We start from the raw sequence: 27,302 nt of genomic DNA on the forward strand, positions 1-27,302 counted from the left end.
CTTTTTCTCGTCCGACTTGGATTTTTTTCTGTCAGGATCTGTGCAAATAGAGCCCCCACGTGATGTGTTTTTTGTCTGTAAAAGTCTTTTTTTTTTTTTTTTTTTTTTTTGTGTGTGTTTTGGGGAAAGGGGGGGCGGGGGGGAGAGCGAGGCTTTTTTCGGTCTTTAATATTTTATTTTTTATTTTTGAAATAAATTTGGGCAGTCTGGATGCAACCATGTCTGGTGTTGGTATGGGGAGACAGGGCACAGTTGAGCACCCCATCAGTGTCAGGGGGACACAGCACAGCCACAAGTGACCCTGTACCTGTGCACCTCAGAGGAGGGGGGTGATGGAGCTGCCTAGAAGGGGAACAGGTCTGGGGTCTCCTTGGGCTGTTTCCAACCCTCTCTGGGTGCCAGACCCCCCAGCCTGTGGATGCTCATCCAACTGGGTGCTCCCAGTCTCGTCCCACCGGCCACTGCCCGGAGGAGCTGGGCCGGTTGCACCAGCCGGGCTGGCCGTGAGTGCCAGCTCCCTGCCAGCTCCTTCCCTCCCTCCTGCGTCACGGCGGGGTGGCCGCGGGCCGGGGCGGGGGGGGGTTGGTGGCCCTGAATGCGGCCGTGCCTCAGTTTCCCCACCTGTACTTGCCCCGGGGAAGGTGATGGTGTGGGGGTGGCCCTGGGGCCGTGTGTCAACACCATCCCACCCATGCAGCCACTTCCTGCAGCCCCCAGGGAGGAACCCGGGAGGAGGGGGGCTCGGGGTGTCGATGGCAGTGGGGGGGACACTGTGGGCTGGGACACCCCCGGAGCTGTGCTGTGACACGGATGCGGTGACACTGTCACCTCCAGGCACACCTGGGGCGGGGTGAATCCTGATTGGGCGCTGAGCTGGGCTGTGGAGCTGTTATTTGGGGAGGGGGCAGGAGTGGCTGCCCATATCCCCTCTGCCATGTCCCAGCCTTGTCCCTACACCCCGGGGGGACTGGGGACAGAGAACAATCCAGAGCTCCAAGGGGCACTCGGCATCTCACACACAGGATGGGAGGCCAGGGGCTCTTCCCATGGGGAATACCTGGGGGGCCCAGTGTGGGGCTGGGGGGGCCTGGCCGGACCCTGAACCCCCAGGAGCAGCCGAGCGCCGGAGGAAGCCGGGCGGGAGCGGAAGCAGCTCAGGTTCCTGCGGTGACTTGTGCCACACCGGGCACCCCGCGCCCCGCTTTGACGTCATTTCGGGTAGAGCAGAGCTCGGGGCCCCCCCCGGCAGCCCCCGGCCCCCCCCCACACCCCCGGCCCGTGCCAAATTTGGCAACGGGAAGAGCCGCCGACCGCGGCAGGAGCAACACGGCAGCCTTGTAAGGCAATCGCTGCCGGGAGGGCACGCGGGGGACACGCACACGCGTGTGCACGCAGGGACAAGCACCCAGTCCATCTTTGGGGGGTTCCAACAGCTGCTGCCTCCCCATGGGCTCAGCTCAGGGTTTGGGGGTCCCGGGGGAGCAGGGAGTGCTGCAGGGTGTGAGCTGGGACAGGCCTGGCCCTGAGCCATGGCAGAGCTTCATGGCACAGGACGAACCAGGCGCCCGCAGGAGGTGTCTGTGGCATGGCAGGAGACAAGCCAGGACATGGGGCACCGCATCGTGCCACGCCACAGGGTGACATCACCGCGCCCAGGGCCCCCAGATGCTGCTGATAACACAGGGATCGCTGGTGGTGGGCGAGGCTGGGCAGAGCCCCCCTCACTGCCCAGCCCAGGTGCCAGGGTGGTTCACACCCCCTGCACCCCATCCTGGCTCCTCTCCCCACTGCCCCCAGCCCTGCCATCACCCGGCCCTCCTGCCAGGCTGTGCTCATCCCAGTGCTCCCAGTATGGAGCAATCCACGGCACCATCGTTGTGCCTGCGGTGCGGTGCCCGCAGTGGGGGCAGCGTGGGTGTCACCTGGCAGGTGTGTCCGTGCACAGGACTGTGTGTCCATGCACCCACGGCCGGTGGGTGGGGACAGCTGGACCGAGTGCCCCCCTTGTCCCTCTGCCCAGCCCTTGCCGCAGAGGGTGCGCCAGGAAACACCCACAGCTGCCGCGGCTCCCAGGGCTGCCGGCACACCCGTGGGCCCCGCGCACGCCCACGGCGCCGGCCACGCCGCGGCCCCGCGGTGCCGGGCACACCCCGGCGCAGGCATGCGTGGGGTTGCACGTCAATCCTTGCACACCCAGCCCTTGCACGCCCACCCACTGCACCCTGCACCCCACAAACACACCCGGCCTCCCCGCAGTGCCTGCCTGCACCCCCCCCCCCGCCTGCCAACACGCGTGTGAACCCCGTGTGTGCCCGTGAACCCCACGGCCGAGGATGGTGGCTGTGCCTTGTGTGCCCACCCCGCGTCCCCATGGTCATGGGACCCCCGCGGCCGCCTCAAGCTCCCTCATGGCGTGGGGTGCATCACGGAGCCGCAGCCCCACAGCCCCCTGGAATTCCTCCGGCTGCACCCGGTGCTGGCTGCGGGCGAGAGACGGGGCTGGCGCGGCGGTGCCAGACGCCGGGTGGGCGACGCGCTGCTGCGTGTCCCTGGCACGAGTTGGGAACACGGCGTCTGCTGCAGCGGGGTCCCAGGTGGGGGCGAGCCCAGGCCCCTGCGTGGGGCTGCAGACGGTTCCCCCACCACCCAGCTCTGGGGCACCCACCGAGGCTGGGGCACCCATGGGTGCCCTCTGGGTGTCCCAGAGGGTGCAGAGGCCCCCGAAAGGCTGAGCCCCCACACCGGGCCCTGGTGCTGCCGTGGGGCCGGGCTGTGGGCAGGCAGTCCCGGTGTGGGGTGCAGAGGTGGCCGCGGGGGGGGGCCGGGAGCTGCCGGCGCAGGGATGGATCCTGGAATTAAAAACATTCCAGGAACTGACTTTGAACCAGATAAAATAACAAGCGCCGTGAGGAATGTCTCACCCCGCCCGCCGGCCGCGGCCTCACGGCGCTCCCCACAGCCTCCCACTGTCCCACGCGGGCCCTTGCACACGCGTGTGCAGGCGGAGCTCGCAGCCACTGTGCACGCGTGTGCAGCACAGCCCCGCTGCGGGGGCAGCCCCGGCGTGCCCAGGCTGCTGTGGGGGACTGGGGGTCGCCGGAGGAGGGCTGAGCACCCCGGCTGCTGCGAGGGGCTGCAGCCCCCCTGGGCTGGGCTGTGGGGGTGCACACACAGCCGGTGTGCAGTGCACGCGTACACACGTGGAACACAGCCAGACACGCGTGCACAACAGCCCCCCCCCAACCCCGGCCCCGGCTCCCTCCCAGCCCATCGTGGGGCAGAGGGTCCCCTTGTTGTCCTGGCCAAGCCCGGGGCCTCCCCGGCTCCCCCAGCCTGGCCGGCAGCCGCGGCCAGTGGAGCCCGGCGTGCCTGGGCGGTGACATCACGGGGGCGGTGGGGCCGGGGGCGCGGCGCCAGCCCATCCCCGCGGACCCCCACCCGCCGCGGCCGAGGTCGCAGCGGGGACAGAGCAGCAGCCGAAGCTGCGCTGGGAACCGATACTGGTTGCACTGGGCATCCCAGCCTGGCTTCCCGCCCTTGCCAGCAAAAAAGACCCCAATTTCCTCTTCTCCCCTCCTTTTGGAGAACCCCCCCAAAGGCATCTATCAGCTGAGGTGTTGTGGGAGGGGGCACCGGCTCAGCCCCTCACAGCTGGCATCCACAGGAGATGGCATTTCAGTGGCCCCGGTGACACTGGCACGGTTGAGGGGTGACCCCTGTGTGACCCCAAACCCACAGCCTGTGCCCTGGGGGTCTCGTCCCCATACCACGGCCCCGGGCAGTGGGGCCAGGCCAAACACGGGGCTGGTGGGGACACGGGGCCAGAGGGCAGCACCGGTGCGTCACCGTGTTTATGAAGACCTCGAGGAGCTCTCGTGACGTCCGCGCTGGCCCTGCCAGCTCAGGCCCTGCCAGGTGGCACAGTGCCACCACCGCCGCGCTACCCCCGCGGCCACCGCTCAGATTTTAGGGGCTGGCATGGGGCCACCTGGACCTTGGGCCCCGGTGGCTCGGGGAGCACGGAGCGGGGTGTCCCCCCCGCCACAAAGCACCGTGCGAGCGGCAGATGGGGCATGCTCGGGGCTATTTATAGCAGCGGGACCCACAGGTAGCGACGGTGCGTCAGCGCGGTGACGCAGCCCCGGCGACGCTCGGCCGCACGCCCCCGCAACCGGCTCCCGGGGCCCCCCCTCCGAGCCCCCGGCCTCCATCGCCCAGGAACGGGGTGCTGGGGGAGGTTCCCACATGTGCTGGTCACAGCTGGAGGATGCTCAGCCCTTGGCTGTGCTCTGCGGGGAGGGGGTTTGCGAGGGGCACGTGCCTGCACCGCCCCCAAACCCATGTGTGCGTGCCTGTGTGTGCTTGTGTGTGCACACGCTCCCTGAGAATGGATGCTGTGTCTCTGTGTGTCCAAAGCTGCGTGTGTCACCGCGTGTTCCCACGCATGTCACCGCGTGTGCCCGCTCGTGTGTCCCCAGGTGCACGGCGGCGGCACGCTCATGTCGCTGTACCCGGCCTCATGCGTGTGTCCCTGTGTGCTCTGCGCCGTGCACACGCTGTGTGTGTGGCCGTGGCGTGTCTCCGCGTGTGCAAGTGGCCTCGCTGGCCGGGGGTGACTCAGCCCCCAGGCAGCCCAGGAATGCCCCCTCCCCACTCCCCGCCCCTGGCCTGTGCTGGGAACGGGTTGTCCTGGGGGACGGTGACACCCAGGGCTGACCCAGGCCCTGCTGGGAAGATGAGGCGGTGCCCCCCCGCCCTGCTCCCCCCATCCTGCCCCCCCCGCCTCCATCCTGCCCCCCCTCCCATCCTGCTTTCTGGGAACCGCTTACAGGGGCGGAGGTGAGGGGCCCAGCGGCTGGCAGGGACGGGGCCCGAAGGAGCCGAGGTTCCCCCAGGGACCCCCTCGCTCTGCTCTGGGTACCCCAGAGCCCGGAAGGGCAGCCCGCGGCCGGGGTCCCGTCGGGAGTCCCAGCAGCAGCACCCAGCCATGACCGGGATCAGCCCTGGGGATACCAGGGGTGAACGAGGTGAGGTCCAGCTTTGGAGCCCCTTGGCCACAGGAGTGCCGAGGTCTGGGGCTGTCCCGGGCCGGGGGCACAGTCAGGTCCTGCCCCGTTCCCCTCCGCCCGCCGGATCCGGGCCGGGTGTTCCCCCTGGCCCGCCGGACCCCTGCCCGCCGCGGCGGCAAAGCCCGGCCTGGATCAGCGGGCAGGGAGCGGGACGGCACCAGGCACCCCACGAGTCCCAGCCCCGGTTCCCGACACAGCTGAGGTCGCAGCTCGGGCGGGGGTTCGGGGCGGGCGGGGACTTCCCGCGGACCGGCGGTCCCGGCCGGGAGGCGGGACTGGGCCTCAGGCTCCGCTCCGTGCTCCCTTCCGGGCTTTCCGTGCTGCCGGCCCCGCTCGTTCATTCATAGATCGCGCGCGCTCCCGGCCCATTCATCCCGGTGCGCGGGGAGCCCCGTTACCGTAGCAACCGCCCCCTCCCGCTCCCACTGCACAGCCGCAGCGCTGGGGGGGCCGGGGACCGCCCCGGGGTCCGTGAGCCTCTGTGTGTGTATGGGGGGGGATTCCTGGCGACAAGAGCCCGCGGGGGCTGCGCCCGGGGGTCCCCTCGTTCGCACGGCTGCAGGCAGGGGGGGGCTCCCGCCGGCTCAGTCCCGCTGAGGTTCGGGCAGCGGCTGCCACGTCGGCGGGGAGGGCCCCCCTTCGCTCCCCGGGGCTGGGGTAGGAGCCCGGCCCCGGCGGTTTCCATCGTGGGCCGGGCTTGGCGCAGCATAACCTTGACCTTCCCTCCCCACCCCCCGCTCCCAGCCCACCCCCTGTCTCTGTGGTCGTGGCACTGAGCTCCGGCTCTGCAGAGTGCAGTTTTTTCACCCCAGAGTGGGGGCGACCACCCCGAAACCTCCTGTGGAGTGCATTGAGTGCCAGCGGGGAGCTGTGGGTGCGAACTGCCGGGTGGCAGAGGGGCTGCATGTGAGGGTGTGTGCAGGTCACACGTGTGCACCCACGGCTGCATGTGTGGGGGGTTGTGTAGACCCTGCAGCCATCCTTTTGTGCACCTCAGGTCCAACTGTGTGGGGAGGACAGATGTGGTGCTGTGGACACCTATTGCACAGGGGGCTGTGCAGGTGGTGGCAGAAAGCTCTGGCATGCAGCAGGGGCACAGCGGGGAGCTGCAGCTGGACACAGCTTCTCCCCACGGCCTCTTTTTCCTCTCCAGGGCATCGGGAGTGAGAAGCCACAACCACAGGTGCAGGAGAAGCTGCCGCTGCAGCCCCACAGGTGAGCCCCAGCCCCACAGGCCGATGTACAAGCGTGACAGGGCAGTGCCCCAGATCAGCGTGGGGCTGAGCATGGATCCTCACACGGCTGCACTCGCGTGTGCCTTGCACAGACGGGCTCTCCCGACCGAATCTGTGCATGTGGAGGACATGGGCAGTCAAGAGCACACGTGTGCACACGTGTGTTGGTGCTTGTGCCCTCGGGCACATCCGTGTGAGTGTTTGCACCCAGCCCACCGCCGGGGCGGGTGTGCAGAGCCCCCCTACACGCGGGGGTTGCCCTCACATGCAGACGTGTGCGCGTCGCGGGCTCCGCACGCCGGGCCCGGGCGCCTGGCGCTGCCGGGATGACTCACGGGCTCGCAGAGGAAGCCGTGACTCAGTCCTGGATTCCTGCCGCTCCCCACCCCCCGGCCGCTCCGGCCATCGCGGCCACGTGGAGCCCGCGGGACCTGCGGCCGGCCCGGCGGGACGCGAGTGGGGGTGCTGGGGGTCCTCGTGGGGCTGCTCGGAGCCGTGCTGGCGGCACGGGTCCTTTCCCTGGGCCGTGGGGACGGCGGGGTCCCTGGGAACCGGTGCCTTCGGGCGTGCAGGAGGAAGATGCCCCGGGCTCGGGGTGGCACCGCGCCCGCCCCAGCTCCCGCCCCAGCTGGGCGTGGGGTTCCGGATCGGGCACGTTTCCTGGGTGTCTCGGGCGGCTCCGGCTCTGCCACCCCCGGGCAGCGGTGCCAGGCGCTACCCCGAGCTCCAGCCGGGGGGCGGGAGCGTCCTCTCTGCGTGGGGGGCCAGGGCTGCTCCACCTGCCCAGGGTTTGCCGTGGATTTGGGCTGTGGCTGCAGCTCCACCTGCCCCTGGCGCTCAGCCACCGCTAGCACCGGGCTCCGCAGCTGCTCTGGCTCTCAGCCCAGTGCTGGGCAAGGGTCTGGGGTGTTGTAGTATCATGCGGGAAGCACTGTGGACCTGGGCAGGGTCAAGTGGCTGCAGAGGAAGGTAATCAGTGGTGCCATGTGATGCCCAGAGTGCTGTGCCAGGAGCCAGCAGGGCCATGCACTGTGCTGGGGGTCAGTGGCACTGTACAGTGCCCAGGGTGCTGTGCTGGTGGTGCCACGCAGTGCCCAAGACGTGGTGCCACGGCACGGGCAGCCTCTGTGAGTCAGAGCAAGGTGCAGCAGCTGCCCCCTTCCCGCTCACCCGTTCCCAGGCCCTGCTCACCAGATTCACTTTCACAATGACTGATGCAGCCACCCCGGCTCTGCCGAGCTCACCCTGACCCACTCTGCCCATGCTACCTTGTGGCCTCCTGCCCCCACGTCACTGCCTGTGACCTGGCACGGTGCTGCTGCTGCTGCTGCCCTCAGCCAAACCCTCTTAACCCTGGCCCTCGCCAGCTCCCAGGGGCTGCTGAGCACGGCAGCGTTTGCCTTCCTGAGCGGATCCCATGTGTTTCTGTGGGGCTGTAGCCCCCTCGGTAGGGCTGGGGGGTGGCAGTGGGGGGGTCATGCCCACTGGTGAGTCAGCACAGGCAGGTGTGGAGTGTGGATGGGGACATGGGGACGGGGACGCCTTGATCGGGGACACCGTGATCGGGGAATGACTCATGTGTTAAACAAACAAACAGGCGAGTCCGTGTGAAGCTGCGGTGGCAGCTTCCTCCGCGTCCCGGCACCAGGGAGCTGCTGGTGCACCCTGGTCATTGATCTCCCACAGTGATCACGGCATCGGGAGCAGTCACGGAGCTGCTGCCACGTGCGGTGTCACACACAGGTGCACGGGGCACCCCTGCCCTGCAGCCAGCAGGACAGACCCGAGGGTCCTGAATGCGGGGCAGGGGCTGATGGGCACTGGCAATTCCGGGGATCTCCGAACACCTGCCTTTTGCCCTCGCTGCAGGAGCTGCAGTGGCCAGGGCCAGGCACCTGGCTCTGGCAGCTGGGGATTTCCATGGTCCAGGTTCACCTGGGCTGGGGCTGTGCGGCCTCTCCCTGGGCCGGCAGGCGTAAAACCCAACTGCAGGCAACTGCCCGGTTCACGGCATGACCGGCCTGCCCGGGCACCCTGCGGCTCGGCTACGTGCCCACTGGGCTGGGAGCGAGCTCTGGAGTGGCAGCTGACTGCCTGGCTCTGGCTTGTCCTGCTCCTGCAACCCCTGACCTGGAGGTCTCATTACTGAGCCAGTTCTGTCTATTCTCAGCCCAAAAGTGCTTCCCCAAGCCCTGCTGCAGCCAGGGCAGAGCCAGTGTGTGGCTAATGCTGGGGGACTGTGAGTGATGCTGTGCCCCAGCACAGGGTTCATTATGTCCTCAATCCTCAGTGGGGCTGTGCCACCACTGCCAGCACCTTGTGACCTGGGACCTCATGCACGCACGCACCCAGAACATCAGGAACGTTTTGTGGTGAAGCTGGAAAACGGTCAGTCGCTTACTGGATTTTTTTCCACCCTTTCTGCTGTGGGTTTGGCTGGGGGCCCGGGGCAGGCGCGGGGGGTGGGTGTGAGCAGGCATGTGATGAGCCGGGTGTGCCGGGGCTGGCGAGAGCTGTGAAAGTGCTGAGCTGGTGTGAACCCGCCATCCCATCCCCGTCTCCTCCTCTCCAGCCCTTCCTGGAACAGCTGCCGGGAAGGTCCCTGCTGGGTGCAGGGTGTGGGCAGCTGTGCCCATCCCCACGGCATCCGGGTGCCTCATACAGGAGGGAGAGCCTTTGAGGCCAAAGGCTGCAGGGCTGGGGGTCAGTGCAGGTGCCCTGGGTGCTCCTGCCTTGCTGTGGGGGGACAGGGCGAGGAGCCCACACTGGGTGGGGACACTGCTGCTCTGGGAGTCCCTGAGCTGCTTCCTCTTCCCCATGCCGGCTGTGTAGGGCTGGCGTGAGTGTGTCCTGCCTGGAGCCACACGCTGAGTCAGGGACTGGACAGGAATAGAGTCGGGTGCCTGAGTCACAACCCATGTGTGAAACCAGCAGCACTTCCCCAGGAAGGGGGAGCCCCGCAGCCCTGATAACCCCTGGTACCTGTTGGCCATTTCCCTGTGATCAGGGTTCCCCCTTCCTGGATCGGCCCTGGCCCCCTTCAGAGCTGGGAGCTGCTGGCTCTGTCCCTTGCTGCTGTTCAGCAGCCACAAGGACAGGAGACGAGGCAGGGATGCAGGTAGGGAGTGGCTGCCTCACCTCAGGACCCTCTCCCTGCACCCACACAGGGCACAGAGCCCCCCACCAGCCCCCAGGGCTGTGCCCAGGGGCTGGGGAAACCTTGGGGAAGGTGTGCAGGGAAGAGCCAGAGTACTCAGCCGCCCTCGTTTGCAGCTCCCCTCGCACACGTGTGTGTGCACAGTGCACCCACGCACACGCGTGTGCATCACTCTGCAAGTGCGACAGCCTGTCCTGCACCCCAGCCCCCCCAGCCATCCGTCTGTCCGTCTGTCCCCTGCCAGCTCCCACAGAACACCCCTCCCTCCCGCCTCCCCCAGAGCGTTTCCGCAGTGTCTCCATTGATAAATCTGGAGCGTTGCCACGGCGACGCTGCAATGGGGCGCAGCGGGTGCGGGGCTGCCGAGGGGCCCAGGCCCACGGCAGGGCAGGGGGGGGCCGGCTGGATCCATGCGTGGGATTGTACACATGTGACTTCCCAGGTGTGTGGTGGCACAGGTGTGGGATTTCCCGGTGTGTGGTTGCACATGTGCGTGCACGGTGCCGGCACAGAATGTGCACGCGTGTCTGGGTGTGCACACATGCAAGAACTGACATGTGCTCTGCATGAGCAGGGCTGTGGGGGCTCAGGGACCCCACCCTGGGGCACTGCTGGCAGACAGGGCCCTCGGCACTGTCTGGTTCTTCCTGCAGCAGTGCCGGGAGGGAAACTGAGGCAGTGGCGGCATGGGATTCACCCTGCCACAGACGGTCACCTGGGGACAGGGGCAGCTTGGGGATGGGGGGGATCTCACACTGCCACCACCTCTGACCCTCCCCGCATGGTGCTGGGTCCAGCCAGCACCGTCACACCCTGGTTGTGGTCACACACGTGTGGGGCTCTGCAGGCAGGTGACCCCACACGCACCCGGCAGCAGCCTCTGCGCTGGGATGGGGGTGCAGGTACCTGGTGTGTGAGTTCCTGCACACATGTGTTCTGTGCATGTGTGTGCATGGTCCTACGTGGGGGGCTGGGGGACCCAGCATTTTTTGGTGACTGCACCACACAGGCAGTGGGACCCCAGTGGGGGGGCTGCGGGAGGTCTGGTGTGTGTGTGTGGGGCTCTGGCTCTGGTGCATGAGGGGAGTGTGGGGTGGGGGCCAGAACTGGGCCCTGTGCCAGGGAAGCCCTGGGACCACCCACTGCCTCCAGGACAGCTGGGTGGCTGCAGACCCCGGGATGAGCCCTGTGACCAGCTCTGCATGAGGCTGGAGGGCTCGGGCAGGCAGTGCCTGCCCCCAGGCAGCTCCTGCTGTGCCTTGCACCCTCTGCCAGGCCACCCACGACCACTGCACTTGGGGGTCCACGTGGGGAGCCCACGTCTGCCGCGGCCACACGTGTTCAACCCTGTGGACGTGGGCAGAGCCTGATGCTGCTGGTGCCCACAGCCCTGTGGTGGGATTGTGGGGTGCGGAAGGGGTGCTGGGTGCCAGGATCAGCCTGGTTTGCAGCCGGGAGCTGGGGGGGACGCGGGCAGGACCCCAGGGCAGGGGGTGACACGGGGTTGCCGGTGAGTGCAGCGCAGCCGCGGCACACGCGTGGGCTGTGTGGGCACACGCGTGCGGTGCCGCGTGGGCAGGATCGGTGCGTGTAGCGTGGCTGCCCTCTGCTGCCACGGCCACGGCAGCGCTCAGCACCCCGGCACCCGTGGGACGCTGCCGGGGGGCCGCGGCAGGGACCCCCTGGGTGCCGAACAATGGCAGCTCTCTCTGCCAGCCCCCGGCCCACACCAGAACCCTCCGGGCTGGGGTGAGGGACTGCCAGTGTGAGGCAGCAGGGGCGGGGGCTCTGAGACGCTGCTAAAGATGAAATCCCCCTCCACCCTGTGCCCCCCCCAGCTGCGATGGGGTCACGCAGCAGCCGGGAGGGAATGAAGCATTTTCTGGGCTTTTAGAGCCATGGGGAAGGGGCTCAGCCTGCGGGGGGGCTGGTGTCAGTTCTTGGTGGCCCCCGCTGCTCTCGCGGACGTGGGGCTGGCATGAATCCCGCAGCTCCATCCCATCCTCCATCCCGCTGCGTTGGGAAGCAGGTCACGTCCAGCTCCCGGTACGGCAGCGATGCCGGGGGAGCTCAGCTTTCTGGGGCAGCTCCGGGCTGCTGGGAGCAGCCAGCTGCCTCTTCCAGCGCTTTTGGGGATTGTGGGAGGAGGATTTCCAGCGGTGCGGGGCTACGTGGCACTGCCATCCCGAGGAGGTGGCAGTGGGGAGATCAGCCCTTGCTTCCCTTCAGCTCACCCCGATGGGCGCTGGGGGTCTTGGCTGCTCTGGCAGGAGCGTTGCCAAGCTCCCCCAAAAAGCTCATTGCTCCAGGAGTTGCTCCCCTGTCTCAGGGCAGCTGTGCTGGGTGGCACCATCCTGTGCAGTGCCAGGATCCGGCCTTTCCCTGTGGAACGCCCGGCTCCCAGGGCAGGTGTGGTGCTGCTGGAGGCAGAGACGCTGTCTCTACCTGCCTCCATTCGGATCAGCGCGAGGGGGGAGAGCGGGGGAACTTTCCCGACTCGTTTCCCCACCTTAAGGGGAAAAAAAGAGAAGGAGGCGCATGACTTGGAGCTTCCCGAGAGGCAGCGCGGGGAGAGTGACCCAGGGAGCCAAGAATCTGCTCCGCTGTCGTGTCTCATTCCTGCTCTGCGGCGCGGGGCTGGGAGAGGTTGGGTTACGGGAGGCGCAGAAAGGGGACGGTGCAGGATGAGCTCATGCGAGGGCGCGGGAACCTTCTGGGCAGGAAAAAACGTTGATGCTGCAGTTCAGGGATTTCTGCAATCGCGGCTGTTCCCGCAGATCCCGGCTCGCTCCGCCGGGCCGCCCCTCGTGCCGATGGCAATAAAATCACTCGGGGAGGGCTGTGGGCTCAAGGTGATTCACGTGTCCTTGCAGGGAAACAGCAGCACGCAGTGAATTGCTGAGGAGCAGAGGGAGCGAGGGGGGGGACACTGGGATTCTGGGGAGCCCCAGCACCCTTGTGGAAGGAGCTGGACCAAAGGCTACCCTGCATATCGTGGCAGCAAACCCCAGTGTGAGGCAGTGCCTGAGGGAATGTGTGGAGGAGCCCGAAGGGTTTGGAAAAGCTCCAGTTTCCCTCAACACCTGGGCTGGCCCCCCTCGGTGTGTACTTTACCCCTTGCTGGGGAGGGATACGATGTTCCTGATTCCTGGCAGCTTTTCCCCTGCAGACTGCGATAAACTCTTCCCGCGTCCGCAGCCCTCTGTCCTGCAAGGTCGCCCGGTGTCAGGCGGTCAGAGGATGTTTGTCCTGTCCTTGGGGTAGCATCTCCTGCCCTTAAGAACTCGATGCTGCAAATACTCTTAGACGATGATTAATGAGTGCTTATATAACCGAGCTGAGTCCTTAATGCAGCCGGGAGGGTGACAGGAGGGAAGGTGGGAGCGAGAAAGTGCACGTCGCTGGCGCTGCTGCTTTTCCCACACCGGAGCAGCTGCGTTCCATGCAGGGGGACCCCGGCAGATGTAGGGGAGAGTCCACCCACAGGGAAGTAGTTGGAGCAGCCCCTACCCGTGTTTTCCCAGCAGTTTTGGGTCTCGTGGGAGCAAGCAGCCAGTGCTGCTGCCCTGGACCATGCTGCCCATGGCATGGCCAGGCTCTACGGTGTAGCAGGGCTGGGAGGTTAAGGGTTTGTGCTGGAAAAGCAGTGATGTGTGACAGTGGCTGGAATGTTGTGCTGGTGAGCTGGGAGTGCTGGTGGAAAAAGGCAAAAATGTCACAGTAACACCTTAGTGTGGCCCGTGAGGAGTGATGAGGCTGCTGCTGGAGCCGCTGGGTGCAGTTGTTTCTGGGCAGGTAGGGACGGTCTGACACACAGGATTTGGTTTCCCATAATCTGTTTGGGAAGCACCAGCCCTGATAAAGCTGCTGCTCAGTGCCAAGGCAGTTACATGGTTGCCATGGTTACCACATGCTTATTTTCACCATCTTCCTCACCTCAGCCGGGGTGCACCGGCATTCCCAACCCTGAGTTCCCCCTGACCTCAACTGGGGGTGCACTGGCATTCCCAGCTCTGAATCCTGCCCTGACTCCAGCTGGGTGCACCGGTATCCCTGATCCCGAATCCCCGCTGACCTCAGCTCATTTCCTAATACTCCAGTTTGGGTATCCCGACGCTGCTGTGACCACCACCCCCCGTCACCTCCGGGCAACGTGTCCCAGCCCTGATCTCGTGCACCTTTTTGTTGTGGATCCGATCCCGTTGCTCCCTGTGGATCCGATCCCCCCACTCCCTGTGAATCCGATCCTCCTGCTCTCTGTGGATCGGTTTCCCCCACTCGCCACGGATCTGATCCCCGCGGATCCTGTCCCCCCCGTTCCCTGTGGCTTTGTCCTACAACCCGGTAAATCCCGGTCACAGGGAAGCGCAGCGGCCGCGCTCCTCGCCATGGCAACGGCGGGATTGCGTCAGGGCTTTTCTTTCCAACTGCAAAGCTGGATGAGCAACTCCCTCGGGGACTGTAGTAAGGGAGAAGGGAATATTCTTTTCCCTGGGGCGCTTTGGGACTGCCAGTTCCCTAATCCAGCCATGGTTTGGTGTTTTGCTCCTTGCTCCTGGGTCCAAGGCTGGACCCAGGCTGCGATGGGCCAGACACGTTGGGAGCAGCGAGGGCTTCCATGCCAGGGACACCGAGGGTTCCTGTGCTGGGGGCAGTGAGGGCTCCCGTGCTGGGAAGACTCCGTGTGCCTTCCCTGTGGCACCTCCCTGCTCGTGGTATAAGCTGATCTTGCAGGGAAACCAGGAAGGAGCCAGAGGTTTGGTGATGGATGGGGTGGAGGCGCAGGGATGAGCCCTGCTTCAGTCCAGCCTCACATTCCCTCCTTTCCTGCAATCCCAGCAAAAACAAAGGCAGAGGAGGCGGCTCTTGCGCCGTGCAGGATGTGCTGGGGCGTGCAGAGCTCTCCCACCGCCGTGCCTGGGAGCAGGGAGGGTGGTCCCAGGGGCTTCGCCGAGGCTTGGGGGCAGGAACGCGATGCTGGAGCCCGGAGCGGGCGGGGGCGCTGCCTGGAGGGTTCTGTTCCCTCCCAGTCCAGGGTAAAACACAGCCCCAGAACACGAGACGTGGCACCCGCTGCCCTGTCCTCCCCCCGGGCACTCCCCTCCCCAGCCCTGGCCCGCAGCGGCAACACCGGAGGAGCTGCTCCGGGATTTGGGAACCTCATCAAAGCAGTGCCCGGGGCGGGGGCTGCCTGCCCTTGGCTCCTCAGCAGGTGCTGGGGCTGCTGAGCAGGTTTGGGCTCGGCTGCTGCACGGCTCTGGGCAATTCCGTGTGCCCTGGAAACGGGCCATGAGTGCAGGGACTGGGAAAGGTCCCGACAAACACCACAGCAAAGTGGGGATCCCCAGAGAAGCCCCTGGCGCCGTGGAAGGAGCTGTCTGGCTGCGGGATGTGCCGGAGGCAGGAGAGAGGTTCATGTTGATGTGGAAATGGCACGGGGTGAAGGAAGGAGGGCAGCACCACTCCTCACATCACTCCTCCCCCATGGCATTTCCATGTGGCACTATCCCTGCTGTGCTGCTGGACAGGCAACGCTTCCAGGAAATTGGATTTGCATTAACAGGATGTTTGGTCCTACAACCTCTGCCCTTGGAAGCTTTAAAAAATGGGTGATAAAAACATCAGTCATGTGGGGGGGGATTGCTTGAATCAGCTCCAGGTGATCCCTGAGGTCCCTCCAGCCTCTGGTGATTCACGATTTCCCATGGCTGCACCTGTACACACACACAGCTCTGCTCCAGAGCGGATATTTGCACTCCCTAAGGAAGTGCCGGCACTTTTGTCGTATTGGGTCACTGCAGCCACAGCCCTGATCACCACCAGCTCCCGGTCACTGAAATTGGCGCTCAGCCAGGGAAAACACCCGTGGGTGCTCAGGTCTGGAACTCACACAGGAGTGAACTCTGAGTCTCCTATGTGGTGTTGCCTGTTTGGGACCCCTGGCCAGGGCCCTTCTGCTGCAGGAGGTTTGCTCTAAGGACGTGAATCCTGGGCTGTTTCAGTGCTTAATTAACTGCCCCAAGGACTAGTGCAACCTGCCAGAGCTCAACCCGTGGTACCTGCGGAGATGTCCCTGAGCCCCTTGGGCCGGTGACACTGGGCTGCTGTGGCCCCTGTGTGCAGCCTGATCATGGAATATCCATGAGGATCATCAACTCCATGCCTGATGCCCTGGGTCAGGAATGATCTGGAGCACTGAAACCTCCTGGCAGCAGCAGCACTGGGGCCAGAGTACGCATTCAGTTCAGCTCTCGCCATGTATCGCTGGGTGACTCTCACTGTCAAAGCAAAAGCATCAACACACCCCAGGGAGACAGAAATCACACTTCTGGGACACATCCAAGCAGGGCTGTGCTCGCCATTCCCTGTCACAGGAGCTCCTCTGCTCCCAGCAGCCCTTCATCCTGCTCGGACTCAAATTCCCGTGAAGCAGCAAAGGCTCTCGGTGTTATTTGCACAACACCCGACCTGCCTGGCTTTGTGTGGAGTCAAATCCCAGTGAATCCTGGTGTTTGTCCCTCGAGGTTTGCAACAGGGTTGGTGTTGGGCTGGTGCTGTTCCTCTTGCAGCATCCCAGGCTGGAAAATGACTCTGTGCATCAAGGTCACTTTATCTGCCCTCATCATGGACCAGAAAGGCTCACGTTAATGGGTCTCTAATTTAATCAAAATGCTGTGCCTGTGAGTGCAGGGCCGGGATCTTTTCCTCTCTTGAAGGGCAAAAATCAATTTGCAGTAACAGCAGATGTGTCTCCTTGCTCCTCCAGGCCTAGGAAAGTGAGTAATTTTTTTCATGGTAGGAAAATAATAATATTGGCTTGGTCTGACATCAATGTTGGGGTTTTTTATGTGTTTTTGAGCGCTTTGGTGGCAGCATTCTGTCCCTATGGCCCTGTGAACTCGGAAAAACCACTGATGTGGTGCCTCTGGGTTTCGTAATTACTGTCTAAGCTATGTACAAACTGCCCTTTTCCTGCAGATCCCCAAGGGAACACAACAAATCAGGGAGGAAAAGCCTGATTTCTACGCTCTGGGAGGCAGGGAATGGGTGATCACTGCTCGGACAGAGCAATCACAGGCAGGTTTCTTTCTTTGCATCTCCCCGTGGTTTGTTTTTCCTCTGTCTCAGCGCCTGGCTTGGAAATCGGTCACCAAAGAGTGGTGATTTCCATACTTCAGTGATTTTCTTCTGTGCAGCCTGGATCTGACTGGGAATGCTGGGAGGGAAGGGCGGAAGGAAGGAAGGAGGGTGGCCGGTGGCTGCAAACTCCTGCTGCGAACTGCAACGCGAATTACAAAGAGTTTCTGGAGGTAGAGCCAACGTGGCTGGCCCTGTCTGTGGCAGGGGACACACAGAGTGACCCCTGATGTGTCCAGTCCTGTCCTCAGACACAGGACACACACGGTGACACCACAGCCCTGTCCTTGCTGTGTTTCCTTCCCTTGTTTCCTTCACGCTGCTATTCCCTCCCATGCATCTCCTCCTTTCCAATCTGTTTCTTCACGTGCGTTTCCTCCTCTCCAATGTTTCCAAACACTTTTCTACACGAAGTTGTAATTATTGTATGAAACACTAAAAATTTTTATTTTTAGGCCTTTCAAAGCTGTGTAGCTTCTCGCTGAGACACGTCTTTGGCTTTGCCAGTTTCCTCTTTCAATACGGAAGTTTTTACTGCTGAAGGCATTCTCACCTTTGTCAAACCTCACGATGGGCTTTTAGAGACTTCAATCTTTGTGAAAACGGGCTGAGCAAAGACCTTTTGTTTTTGAAGAAAACTTTGTTGCTTTGGCTACTTCTCACGAGTGCGTGTAGGACAACAGTGCAAGGAGACGGCGGAAAGGATCATTCCCCATGGGACACGGAGGAAGGCGACCGCCCCGGGGGCTAGTTGGCGGGGACAAGACGAGCCCCCTGAGCGGGGCGGTGACCGGATGGGCCGCAGCGGGAGGAGCCGCCGGGGCCGGGCCGGGGGCAGCGCTCAGCGTCCAAGATGGCGGCAGCCCCTGAGGCGGCCCTTTGTCTGCGGCCGCCGCCGCAGTGCGAGAAGGGCGCGAAACTGGGGCAGTGTGGGCACGCCCCCTTTACCGGGGGGCGTGGCGACGGCGGCCCCCGACCAATCAGCGGCCTCCACTTCCTTCCCTCTCACAGGGGCGCTCCCGCCCGCCTCCGCGGGCGCAGCCAATCGATGCCGTCCGTCGCGCCCCGCCCCCACGTGGGTGGAGGGGGCGGGGCCACGCTGCGGTTTTGTGCGCGCGCCCCCTCCCTTCGCCCCCCGCCGCGGCTCATTAATATTAACGAAGTCCCGCCCAATCGGGTGGTGCAGCGGCGGCAGCGCTTTGGTGACGTATCACCCCGCCTTGCAGCGATGTTCATCTGCATATTCATGAGATAGGCGGGCCGAGTCGCGGGCGTTTATAAGGCGCCGCCCCGCCAGGCTCGCCGTACATTGCGCTGAGGCTTTGAAGTGTTGTGTGGATCCCGCACCGCCCGGGCACCGGTGAGCGCAGTCGCGCGGGGCGGACGCGGACGCGGCCGGGCCGGGCTGGGTGGGCCGCGGTGAGCGGAGCCTTGTCGTAGGGCCGGAGGGCCGGGTCTCGCGGGAGGCTGGGCCGCGGCTCCCGACCCGCCGATCGGTGCCGTCTGCGGGCACGGGGGGCGCGACGGAGCGGGCCCGGCTGGGCCGTGTGGGGGAAGGGGCCGCGACGGGGGGAAAGGCGCGCGCAGAAACAAAATGGCGACGGGCCTCGGCCGTGCAAAATGGCGGCGGGCGGGAGGGAGGAGGAGGCGGCGGCGGCGTTGCGCGGGGAGGTCGGTAGGGGGCGCGGCGGGGCGCGCATGCGCGTTGGGCCCGAAGGGGCGGGGGCCGGGGATCGCACCGGGGGCTGGCGGGACCGAAGCCGTCCGTGGGTTTTGCCGGGGCCCGGCCGCGGTGCTGAGCCCCGCGGAAGCCCCTTGTGGGCCTTGGCTCCTCGCCACCCTGAGGGAGAACTCCTCTGCCACATAAGGCGTGGGCTCAGAGGCGCATAAGGCGTCCGGGAGTGTGAGCTCACATCGGTGTTGTTATAGGTGGCGGTAGAAGGATTTAATCTTTCAGACCTCGCGGGGGATATGGGGTTTTTTTGAGTCGCTGACTCGGTTCCGTTGGTTTGGCAGGTCAGAATGGCATCAGATGAGGGAAAGCTCTTTGTCGGCGGGCTCAGTTTCGACACCAATGAGCAGTCATTGGAGCAAGTCTTCTCTAAATACGGACAGATTTCTGAAGGTGAGACTGCAGAGCCAAGCTGGGATAGTTTCCCTTAATCTGTTAAATTTCGCTCGTGCGATGGGTTTATTTATTTCCTGCCTCTCCTTTTCACAGTCGTGGTGGTGAAAGACAGAGAGACTCAGAGATCCAGAGGTTTTGGCTTTGTTACTTTTGAAAATATTGATGATGCAAAAGATGCGATGATGGCCATGAATGGAAAGGTGAGGAGGCTCTGGAGCTGATTCTTTATTTCCGGTAATGTAGGAAGGGAATCAGATGTGTGCTGCTGTTTAGGCTGTGTGGAAAAACAGATAAATGCCAGTGTCTTACAGACACGAAATGATAGAGATGTAAAAAGTCGGGCTGCGTGAATTTGTGTATAAATATATGTTAGGACTATAGATTGATAAAGTTCCATGATGGAATCTGGATGACTGAGATAGTGGCTTCATAGGAATCCCTGTAAATACAATTAATATGTCAGTTCCTTGCCTACTTGAGTTAATTGGGGCATGAAATACATGTTTAATTTGTGAGCAGCAGTAGATCGTACAGCTCATTCTACATGTGCTTAGCTATTTAAATATTTTGGTTTGGCTAATTGTGGTTCTGTTTTAGTCTGTAGACGGGCGTCAGATCCGGGTTGACCAGGCTGGGAAATCCTCCGAGAACAGATCCCGTGGCTACAGAGGGGGGTCCTCGGGGGGCCGGGGTTTCTTCCGCGGGGGCCGAGGCCGGGGCCGTGGCTTCTCCAGAGGTGAGTGTGTGTGGGAGGTCAGCCGTAATGTCTGGATGGGGGGGGTGTCACTTATCAGAATGCTTAAAAAAACCCCTCATTTCCACGTATTTCCAAGGAGGTGGAGACAGAGGCTATGGCGGCAGCAGATTTGATTCCAGAAGCGGAGGCTATAATGGTTCCAGAGACTACTATAATAGCAGGTAAGGGCTCTGTCAGTGCTGGGGCTCGTGGGGAAGCTGTGGTGGAGGTCAAACCAGCAGAGAAGCAGTTGAGCAGCTGTAAAGTGGGTGCTGTTTGTCCCGCAGGAGTCAAGGTGGCTATGGAGACAGGAACTCAGGAGGCTCCTACAGAGACAGCTACGACAGTTACGGTAAGTCCCGCTTCGACCGGGAGCGCTGAGTCCGTGTGCTGTAGGAACTCTGAACCTGCTGAGCCTGAGCCTGGAGCTGGGGCAGGCTCAGGCTGTGGACGTGGTGGTGCCGGGAGATTCTAATTTAATGCATGTGCAGGAGTTGCTCGGATCTAAGGCAAAGCAAGTGTTAAAAAAAGGTGTTCCTGGAGCCCAAACTCGGCTGCCCTAACGCACTGACCCGCGGGTGGGGGATCTCAGTAGCCAAGTAGCCGTAGCCTCGGAATAATGCAAAGGGAGTAAAATGCTGGAACTTGTCTTTGCTTCAGTGCCTTTACAATTGTGCCTGCTTCTTGTCCTCAGCTACACACAACGAGTAAAAATCCTTCCTGACTCAAGATCGTCCTTCCAATGGCTGTATTTATAAAGATTTTTGGAGCTTCGCTGAAATGGTTATTGTGTAGTACATCTACTTGTATTTTCACTTTTATAATATTATCAGTTCTGATCTTGTCATACACAGCCTGGCAGCTTCTGAGACGAGGCGGTCTGATTAGACTGTCTTGGAGAAAGCTCTGCTTTCAAGTGGTTTTAATCTTTTTTGAAAGCACTTCAGATTTTATTTTATCCTCCATGAATGAGCCAAGGTGTTCGGTTTTTGGTTTTTTTTTTAAAGTTGGGGCCCCAATTCCGTTTCTTTTAAGCTAGAAAGGACCTTGTACCGATGTTCACTGGAAGCTGAACAAGCTGTGGACTTTTTTTTTTTCTCTTTTTTTTTATCCAAGTGCATTACCTTCGTCTTTTGTAACATTCCTTTAGTGTAGCAAGGTAGGAATGCAGCCTGGGTTCCGTTGGAAGGCAAACCACCTTGATATATCTAAAGAGAAACGTGCTTGTATGTTCAACCCGCATAACGGTATTTTTACTGTTGTAACGATGTAAATGACCCAGAACTAGACTTGCAAACTTACCATAAAGAGGTTCTTGAAAATGTTTATTTATATTGTCCTTTTTTACTGGAAGAAATATGCATATTCCATTGCTGTTGTATTTGAAGTGGTAAAGGATTCCTGTATACAGTTTTCTTTGGCTTTACGAAGCCTATTAAAAGACCGTCTGAAATGAACTCTGCTCCTGACATTTACATTTCATTGCACAACACAACCCTTGGAGACGAAGAAAAGTCTTGGGAGCGAGAGGAGGAGATTAGGGACAGTGGCAGAGCCAGCCGGACGATTGCCCGGGCGCTGGAATTTAAATGCTAAAATCGGTCTTGACATCTGAATTGGCCAACAAATTTCACATAAAACAGTCAAAACTTGTCTGTAGAGGCTGAAAGTACAAACCTGAGGGTGCGCTAGGAGCGAAGTGCAGTCGGAATGTTAGGAAGGATGATGGATATTTCCTCAAAAGCTGCTGTAGCCTACACTGGGAAGCTGTAGAGAAGAGCCAAGTGCTGTAGTCCCTGGGCTGTTCCCTGCGTGCCGAGCGCGTGTGCGATGTAGGGGAATGCCGGGCTTAGCTTAGCTGTGTCATTGCTTACAAGTTCTAAGAATTCTTTGCTAGCAAATGGAAACTGCAGTGTCCTTGGAGAAAAGAAGTGTTGTGCCTCCAACAGAAACCTCTGAGACGAGAGCTGCTCTCTTGGCTAGTTCATATGTGGAAATAGTCCTGTAATTCGAGGTAACTCCTTTTGCTCATGTCCGCATCCTTCCTCTTGTTGAGAGCTCATTTGAAAGTCTAATGTACCTGTGAAATATTCCTTTTGACAATTTTGGTCAGCTGCTGGAAAAACGTTAACCCATGCCGTATGCAACCTTTGGCTTGTGGCACACCTTGAGTTCCACAGATCAGAGTTGGGCATGCAGCCGTGTCTTGCTGTAGGTACGGAAGCAAGATGGGAACGAACTCCCTGACTCGATATGTGTTCATCTATTGAGACTCTTCCTAGACTTCATTAAGTTGCTCACTTTAATTGTAGCTTTCTTTGCCATCCTACTTGTTGCCATTAACTTTTTCCCATGGCCCACACTTCCTAAGCAGCCATGTCCAAGTGTTAACTCTCTGCTTAGGGGATCCAATCCATGGGCTGGCTGAGCACGGGCAGCAGCCGGCCCGGAACAGTTTTCCCAGACTGTGCTTTGTGGTGTGATGGGTTCAGCGATGGCTTGTGAGACCCTCGTGCGCTGTGAGCTGTGTGGGGAGGTTGGGGGCGAGAGCAGCCTCTGCCCAGGGCTCCTGTTAATGCCTCTCTGCTTTGGCAGGCTGAAGGGACCCGGCACACGCCTCGGAGGCCCAGCAGATCCTGAGGGACCAGAGCTGCGTTCCAGGGATGCAGGAGCAAGTTTGCCAACCAGGTAACATCCCCTTCCTGAGCTTTTTGTCTTTGGCTGTGTCCTTGTTCCATGGCCCTGAGCTCTAAGTGGTCCAGTAACCCTGTTCTGTTTCTGTATCTTCATCCACCTTGAAATTCTGTCTCCATTTCGTTTCAGCACTGAGACACGTCGGAGAAGACAGAAGGACAGACACTGGAGTGGGGAGATGAAGAGCTCGGAGCAGCGGTGTTGCTCATTTTTACATGAACCAAGTCAACCAAGCCAGAATAAAACACTGAAATGTGGAAAAAAAAAAAATCTCTGTGGTACTTCTTGTGGGAAACAGAATATTTTTGGCAAAAGTATTTATCTGGTGCACAGCCCAGTTCAGAGCACCAGAACAAACCACCGCTGGTGGTGCTTGGAGGAGGTGGATGCACTCAGCTCCGAGCCGATTGATGCCTGATCCTCATGGAAAATGAGGTCTTGTTGCTGGTTAAATCCCAGGAATGTGGCAGCTCAGTAATGAGGATTAGTCTTGGGGAAGAGGCTGACAACTCTGAATGTGTCTTTGGCGGGAGATTGCAGGGTGAGAGCTGTGAGAGTTTTTGATGATCTCAGCTGCTCCTCTTTTTTTTTTTTTTTTTGTTAAAGAGGGCTGATTGCTTCATCCTGCCCTTTTCTCCCTTTTGTTTAAACTGATAAACTCAGAATGTGATGATGGGCTCACTCAGAAGCCCCAAGGACTTGTTGCCCAGGAGTCATCAGTTCCCAATTTCCGACTGATAAAAAGAGTCTCCAGACACTCCTACCTGCGGGAGGGGATTATTTAGCTCACTTACGCGAAACCTACTTTTCCTCCTTTAACCTTTTTCAAATTATCTAAGTGAACAGGATTTAAAAAAAGCAATCAGCCGTGACACACTTCTGGGGGTTGTACTGAGCAATTCACCAGTGAGGATTTTTGCATGTTAATGCGGGAGGGTATTAAATACGATGAAGGCTGAGGAGTTGTGAAGTCTTAGCTGATAAAAATGCAGTCAGGTGAGGCTTAAATGAATTCAGGCTGAAAATACTTACAAATAATGCTTTGTAAGATCTCCCTAAATAGGATGCTTAGACGCTGGCAGAAATAATGAACAGGTGTAAAAATAGAGCCTGGTTGGAGGTGCTGTTATTTTTGGCATTGCTAATTATGGCACTGAGTTAATGATGTCTTGCTGGCATGGGTGAGGGAATCGCTGGATCCAGGGGCTGGATGTGGAACCCGGTGGCGTCATCGGGAAGGTGTTTGGGTACCGTGGGTCTGACGGGAGCTCGGGTGACCCAGTTTTAGCCCCTTTTTTTTTAAAGTAAGCCCTGGGTGCCCAGGCAGCTTGAGCCATTCCCTGAGGAAAAATGGGCGAGCGGGGCAGGGCTGAAGGGCGGTGACTGAGCCCTGGTCAGCCGCAAGTGTCTGCAGAGGAAAAAGGTGGGGGCTAGAAATTCTAGAAATGCTCAAACTGCTCCTGTTTCCAGCTGTGTTCACCCTGGGGCGGGAATGGCCGCCGTGATGGGGGGAAGGATAACCCTGAGGGGGAAATGGCGGCTCTGGGGGAGAAGGTCCTGCTGTGAGAGGGAAGTGGTGACGCTAAGGGAAAAATGATGACCCTCGGGGGAAAATGGTGGCCTTAGGTGAGGAAGAACAGCCCTGAGGGGGAAATGGCGGCTCTGAGGGAGAAATGAGAGCCCTCAAAGGGCAATGGCGGCCCTGAGGGAGGAAGGATGACCCTCAGCGGAAAATGGCGTCGGTGACGAACGGGGTGTTGCAGTGACGGAGAAACGGCGGCCCCGCCGAGGTGGCCGCAGACCGCGAGGGGAGAACGGCGACCCTGAGGGCAAAATGTCGGGAGCCCCGCGGCGGCTCCGTGAGCGGCTCACGGCCAGCCCGGAACGGCGCAGCCCCGGAACCCGCGAGCGGCTCCGCGGGGCCCGGGCGGTGCCTGCGCCGCGCGCACCGTCCCGCCGCCTTCCTGTGGCCGCCGCTCCCGCCCCGCTGCCCCGGCCCGGCCATGCGGCGCCTTCTCCTCCTCCTCCTCTTCCTCCTCGTCCCGCACCTCGGCCGCGCCGCCGCCCCCAGCCCGGGGAACAGCACGGAGCCGCCGCGGGCGGCCGCAGGGAACGAGACGCAGTCGGGGCCGGAGCACGAGTCCGGGCCGAGGCTGTCGGTGGGGTTGGGGCTGCCGGTGCTGAGGCGGGCAGTTTATGTGCTGAGCGCTCTCTCGGCGCTGGCTGGGCTCTACTTCGTGCTGCGGGCGGTGCGGTGAGTGCGGGGGGGGGATGGGTGCCCGACCGGGGCTGTGTCCGCGTTCCTGCTGGTCCCGCTCCTGGTTTTGTCCCAATCCTGATGTCCTCTGACCCGGAGCTGTGTCCCTGCTGGTCCCAGTCCCTGTTCCCTTTGTCCTGGGCTGTGTCCCAGCTTGTCTCGGTTCCAGAGGGGGATCTACCCCTCTTGTCCTGGTTCCCCCTGGTCTGGGATGTCACCCCGGTTGTCTTGGTCCTGGACCCAGTCCCCCTTGCTTGGGGCAGTGTCCCTGCTTGTCCCGGTCCCTGCCCCCCATGGCCGTGCCCCTTCCAGTCCCGGTCCGTGTCTGGGTCCCCCCGAAGCCCGTCACGGTGTCCCCTGTCCCTTGCCTGCTCCAGTCCCGCTCCTAATCCCTGGGTTTGTGCCCATTTTCCCTGAATCCCCCTCTCCTCCCCTCCTCTCCCCTCCTTCTGCCAGCCGGGGCTCTGCTTCCCCGCTCATCCTCTTGGCAGCGAGTGCAAAACGTTGCTGTAAATCCCCAGCACTGTTAATTACCCGAGGTAATTAGCGCTAAACCATCTCCGGTCCCGCTGCGGGGGGACAGCGGCTCACTCACTGTGCTCTCCCTGTCCCTCAGCCCCAGGTCCGAGGGCCCAAGAAATGAGCCCAAAACTCATTTCAGGTTGAAGAAGCCCCAGAGGAAGAAGTACGGGCTGCTCTCGAGCCACGATGAGAACATTGAGCTGGGCTCCCTGGACAGTGATGAGGACACCTTGTTTGAAACACGGAACCTGAGGCGGTGAGGGAGCATTTTGTGTGTTTTCTGTGTTGCTCTTTTCCTCACAAGAGGCTGAGGCTCCTTTCCCAAAGCCGTGGGAGCTCTGGCACAGCTCCTCCAACCAGATCTGCATAAATTAAAACGCCTGTGTGTGGTCTCTGTGTTGGCACACGGATTTGTCTCGCTTTTCCTCATTTTTTTGCCCGGGAAAGTCCCACTGACAAGGTTATGTGGACGCTGCTGTGAGGTCACAGGGCTGTTGGGAGAGGCAGCCCTTGTGCCCAGTCTGGGCCTCCCTATGTTAGACAGGAAAACAAAAATTCCTGTTTTTTTTTTTTTTTTCTTCAGTTCAGGAATTGCTTCCAACTCATATCACAGTTCAAACTCGCAGTCCCATCAGGACATCCATTCCTGCTTTCCCAGCAAAACTCCTGTTTTGGTTTGGGTTTTTTTTTTTTTCAGTTTGGGAATTGCTTCCAAGTCATATCACAGTTCAAACTCCCAGTCTCACCGGGACATCCATTCCTGTTTTCCCAGTGTCATGCTTACATCCCACAAGTTCGATTTCTGGGGAGGTTGTTTTAAGCTGAGGAGGAATGTCACCTCAGGGAATGTCACCTCAGCTTCTCCCACCTGGGCTCCCCCTGATTTTGGGTGTCTCCTTTTTTTTTCCAGATGACCAGTGGCACCGGCTGCCTGGGCTGATGGAGGGTCCAATCCCAGTGGAATCTCCAGTGCTCAAGTTTCATATCTGCTTACAGTGACTCTTAATTAACAGTTCGAGCCCTTCCATGGCTGGGGCAGGGGAAAGGGGACCAAACTTGTTTTCTTCACGTGCATTCTTGGGGACATTTCTGGGGAAAGATGGGAGCTGTTCACTGCATGGGGAGAGGCTGAGGTAAGGGAGATGCTCCTGGATGATTTTCAGCACCTGAAATCCGAGCTCTGAGCTCCAGAGCTGCCCCTGTGCCTCATATCCCTCTCTCCTTGCCCTGGAAGCATCAGATTCCTTTTCCATGCTGATCCTCTTTCCTTCATGCAAGATCAGGTTGCTTCTTTGGGAAGTGTCTCTGTAATCAGCTCCTGGGAGGAGCTGGGAGAGCTCTTGGTGTCTGTTACACAAACAGGGGTGGGAGGGTGATAGTTCAGACAGAACAGCTTTGGGAATGAGTTAAACGAGTTAAATTTTGCAGGATTAGCAGTTACTGAGATAATCCTGGTCATTCATGGGTTTACTGATGTGTTTACAAATGAAAGGGGCCACAACCCAAAGGAATATTTCTCCAGAAGAGCCACCAAAAGGGGCTGGGAGTGCCCGGACTCTGCCCAGCCCCACCCCTGTGACACCAGGGACACTGTGTGACATCTGCCAAGCTCTGGATTTTGAGATCCCTGAGGAAGAGCCAGGTGTGAGCCAGGGAGTGTCTTGGAGCAGCTGATGACTGGAAAAGGGGGACCCCAACCCCTCTTGACTGTGATTCAGGGCAGCCCTGGCTGTGAGTTATCTCCACTCAAGGACCCTGGAGTTTCAATCCCTTTGTTAAGTGGGTATTTGGGATCTGATTGTGTAGGACCAAAGGTGAATGTGTCAGGAGGTTGTTGCTGGGTGGATCTGCTGCTAAAAGAGTGAAAACTGCTCGCCAAGTGCTCCTTTCCTTAGAAACTGGCAGCACATCCTTAAATCCCACTTCCCCCCAAGCTGGTAGTGCCTTTGTTTGGAGAACCCGAGGGATTTGCCCTGCGGGCAGGGAGGTCCCTGTGGCACCTTTAGGGTGAATATTTGGAATGTCTTTGGCTCCTTTCCTTTGGCTTGCAAATCCCCTGTGGATCGGGGGCACAGGTGACACTTGGAGAAGGGACAGGGATGTGCCGATCAGGGAGGGGCCGGGGCGGGCTGGCAGCTGCTCCGGGATCCCCGAGGCAGCAGAGGGAGTGCTGTGATCCTGGTGTGATCCTGGCCACGTTTGTCTGTTCGGGACCAGGTGAGGTTTCCTGGAGAAATCCCACCCCCGCGGCAGCTCCGTCTGCACGTGCACGAAGGATTTTACATATATAGATATATTTTTAATAACGCTGCCGTGTGCACACAGTGCTTGGATGTGCCCTGTTTTCCTGTCGTTTGGACCCTTTCA

General features: G+C 60.7%; 2 protein-coding genes across 5 annotated transcripts; both read left to right on the top strand.

Annotated features, from left to right (window-relative positions):
* The first annotated feature begins 17,885 nt into the window (after window positions 1-17,885).
* On the top strand, window positions 17,886-22,426 carry CIRBP (cold inducible RNA binding protein). Of its 4 annotated transcripts, none has more exons than XM_082297805.1 (8): window positions 17,886-17,958; window positions 18,615-18,723; window positions 18,820-18,926; window positions 19,324-19,462; window positions 19,560-19,644; window positions 19,750-21,476; window positions 22,058-22,150; window positions 22,286-22,426. In XM_082297805.1, exons 2-6 carry the CDS (start codon window positions 18,621-18,623, stop codon window positions 19,841-19,843), a joined length of 528 nt encoding a protein of 175 aa, XP_082153931.1. In that variant the 5' UTR covers window positions 17,886-17,958; window positions 18,615-18,620; the 3' UTR covers window positions 19,844-21,476; window positions 22,058-22,150; window positions 22,286-22,426. The 4 variants fall into 4 exon arrangements, with proteins under 4 accessions (XP_082153931.1, XP_082153932.1, XP_082153933.1 ...); XM_082297806.1 differs by having other exon boundaries at window positions 19,750-19,814; window positions 20,157-22,150; XM_082297807.1 differs by having other exon boundaries at window positions 19,750-19,814.
* A 1,733-nt stretch (window positions 22,427-24,159) lies between these two features.
* FAM174C (family with sequence similarity 174 member C) lies at window positions 24,160-25,195 on the top strand (the record flags this gene model as incomplete). Its single annotated transcript, XM_082297814.1, has 2 exons — window positions 24,160-24,410; window positions 25,030-25,195. 2 exons carry the CDS (start codon window positions 24,160-24,162, stop codon window positions 25,193-25,195), a joined length of 417 nt encoding a protein of 138 aa, XP_082153940.1.
* Window positions 25,196-27,302: the final 2,107 nt, after the last annotated feature.

The sequence above is a fragment of the Coloeus monedula genome (genome assembly GCF_965178545.1).
Source record: "Coloeus monedula genome assembly, chromosome: 27".
NCBI lineage: Eukaryota > Metazoa > Chordata > Aves > Passeriformes > Corvidae > Coloeus > Coloeus monedula.